At 48.9% G+C, this 892-nt stretch overlaps 1 protein-coding gene across 1 annotated transcript in view; it reads right to left on the bottom strand.

Moving 5' to 3' along the window:
* The window catches only part of TNIK (TRAF2 and NCK interacting kinase), a 159,386-nt gene that overhangs the window by 40,154 nt on the left and 118,340 nt on the right, over positions 1–892 (bottom strand). Inside the window, exon 14 of the mRNA XM_035901178.1 lies at positions 1–38. This exon is cut by the window's left edge and continues 8 nt beyond it. Within this exon, the coding sequence (XP_035757071.1) occupies positions 1–38 (38 nt within the window). The remainder of the gene's footprint in view (positions 39–892) is intronic.

Raw genomic sequence — 892 nt, 5'->3', positions numbered from 1 at the left:
GCTTGCCGCTGCTCCTCCAGTTGCTTGCGCTTATACTCCTACACAGAGGAAAACACGGTGACACAGGTGCCCGGCGAGCCTGTAAACGCGAGGGCTGCAAACTGCAGATTTATCTGTTTGGGTGGAAAATTGGGCCTGAGTATCCGAAAGGCTGTTTTCTGGCAAAGCCGCACTGATTTGACAAACTTTGGGGACGGAGCTGTAAAGCATCCCGGAGGAGAGGAAGCTGGGAGGACAGAGCCAGCAAATTCAGAGCTGTGACCCCGTCCTCGGGACTCTGCGGCCAGTGAGCTGCCCCATCTGCCAGGATTGGGGGGTGCTGGCGCTGCCTGGCCAGGGAAACACTGTGAGACCCCCCCCCCGAGGGCTCAGACATTCCCTGATGAGTTACCATTGACTTTGCCCAGATTTTTCTGGATGGGAAGAACAAAGCATCAATCGGATGAGGTGCCAAACACCACCGGGTTAGCCAAAACCCAACTGAAGCCAAGTCCTCTGTAGGATGAATTTATTGTTCGTGGGAAGGGCGGCGCGGCTGAGCCAGCTGTATGATCTTTCTGAATCCCTACAGCTCTATGAGGTTTAATGAGTAAATAATTTTGAAAGGGCCTTTTTAAAAGGCCAGGGCTTGTGTGAGGGTTTTTCTTTTCCCTAAATAAAATTATTAACAAGAGAGAAAAAGAATAATCCCTGCGGATTAAAAGAAAACGCAGTGAGAGTAACAGCTAACAGCATTAAAAAAGGATAACTCAAAAATAAATTAAATAAAAAAAAGAGGACACCTAGAATGCAAACAGCACGAGAGGGAATATTCAGGGTTCCTGTGGGGAAATGAAAACAAAAGCCTTCACTCAAAGAGTTTGCAATCCCGCATGCTGGGTGGGTTTGCCGG

The sequence above is a fragment of the Egretta garzetta genome, unplaced genomic scaffold (assembly GCF_000687185.1).
Source record: "Egretta garzetta isolate BGI_Z169 unplaced genomic scaffold, ASM68718v1 scaffold638, whole genome shotgun sequence".
Taxonomy (NCBI): Eukaryota; Metazoa; Chordata; class Aves; order Pelecaniformes; family Ardeidae; genus Egretta; species Egretta garzetta.
The sequence above is the reverse complement of the archived record's forward strand: the minus strand, read 5'-3'. Positions and strand labels throughout refer to the sequence as shown.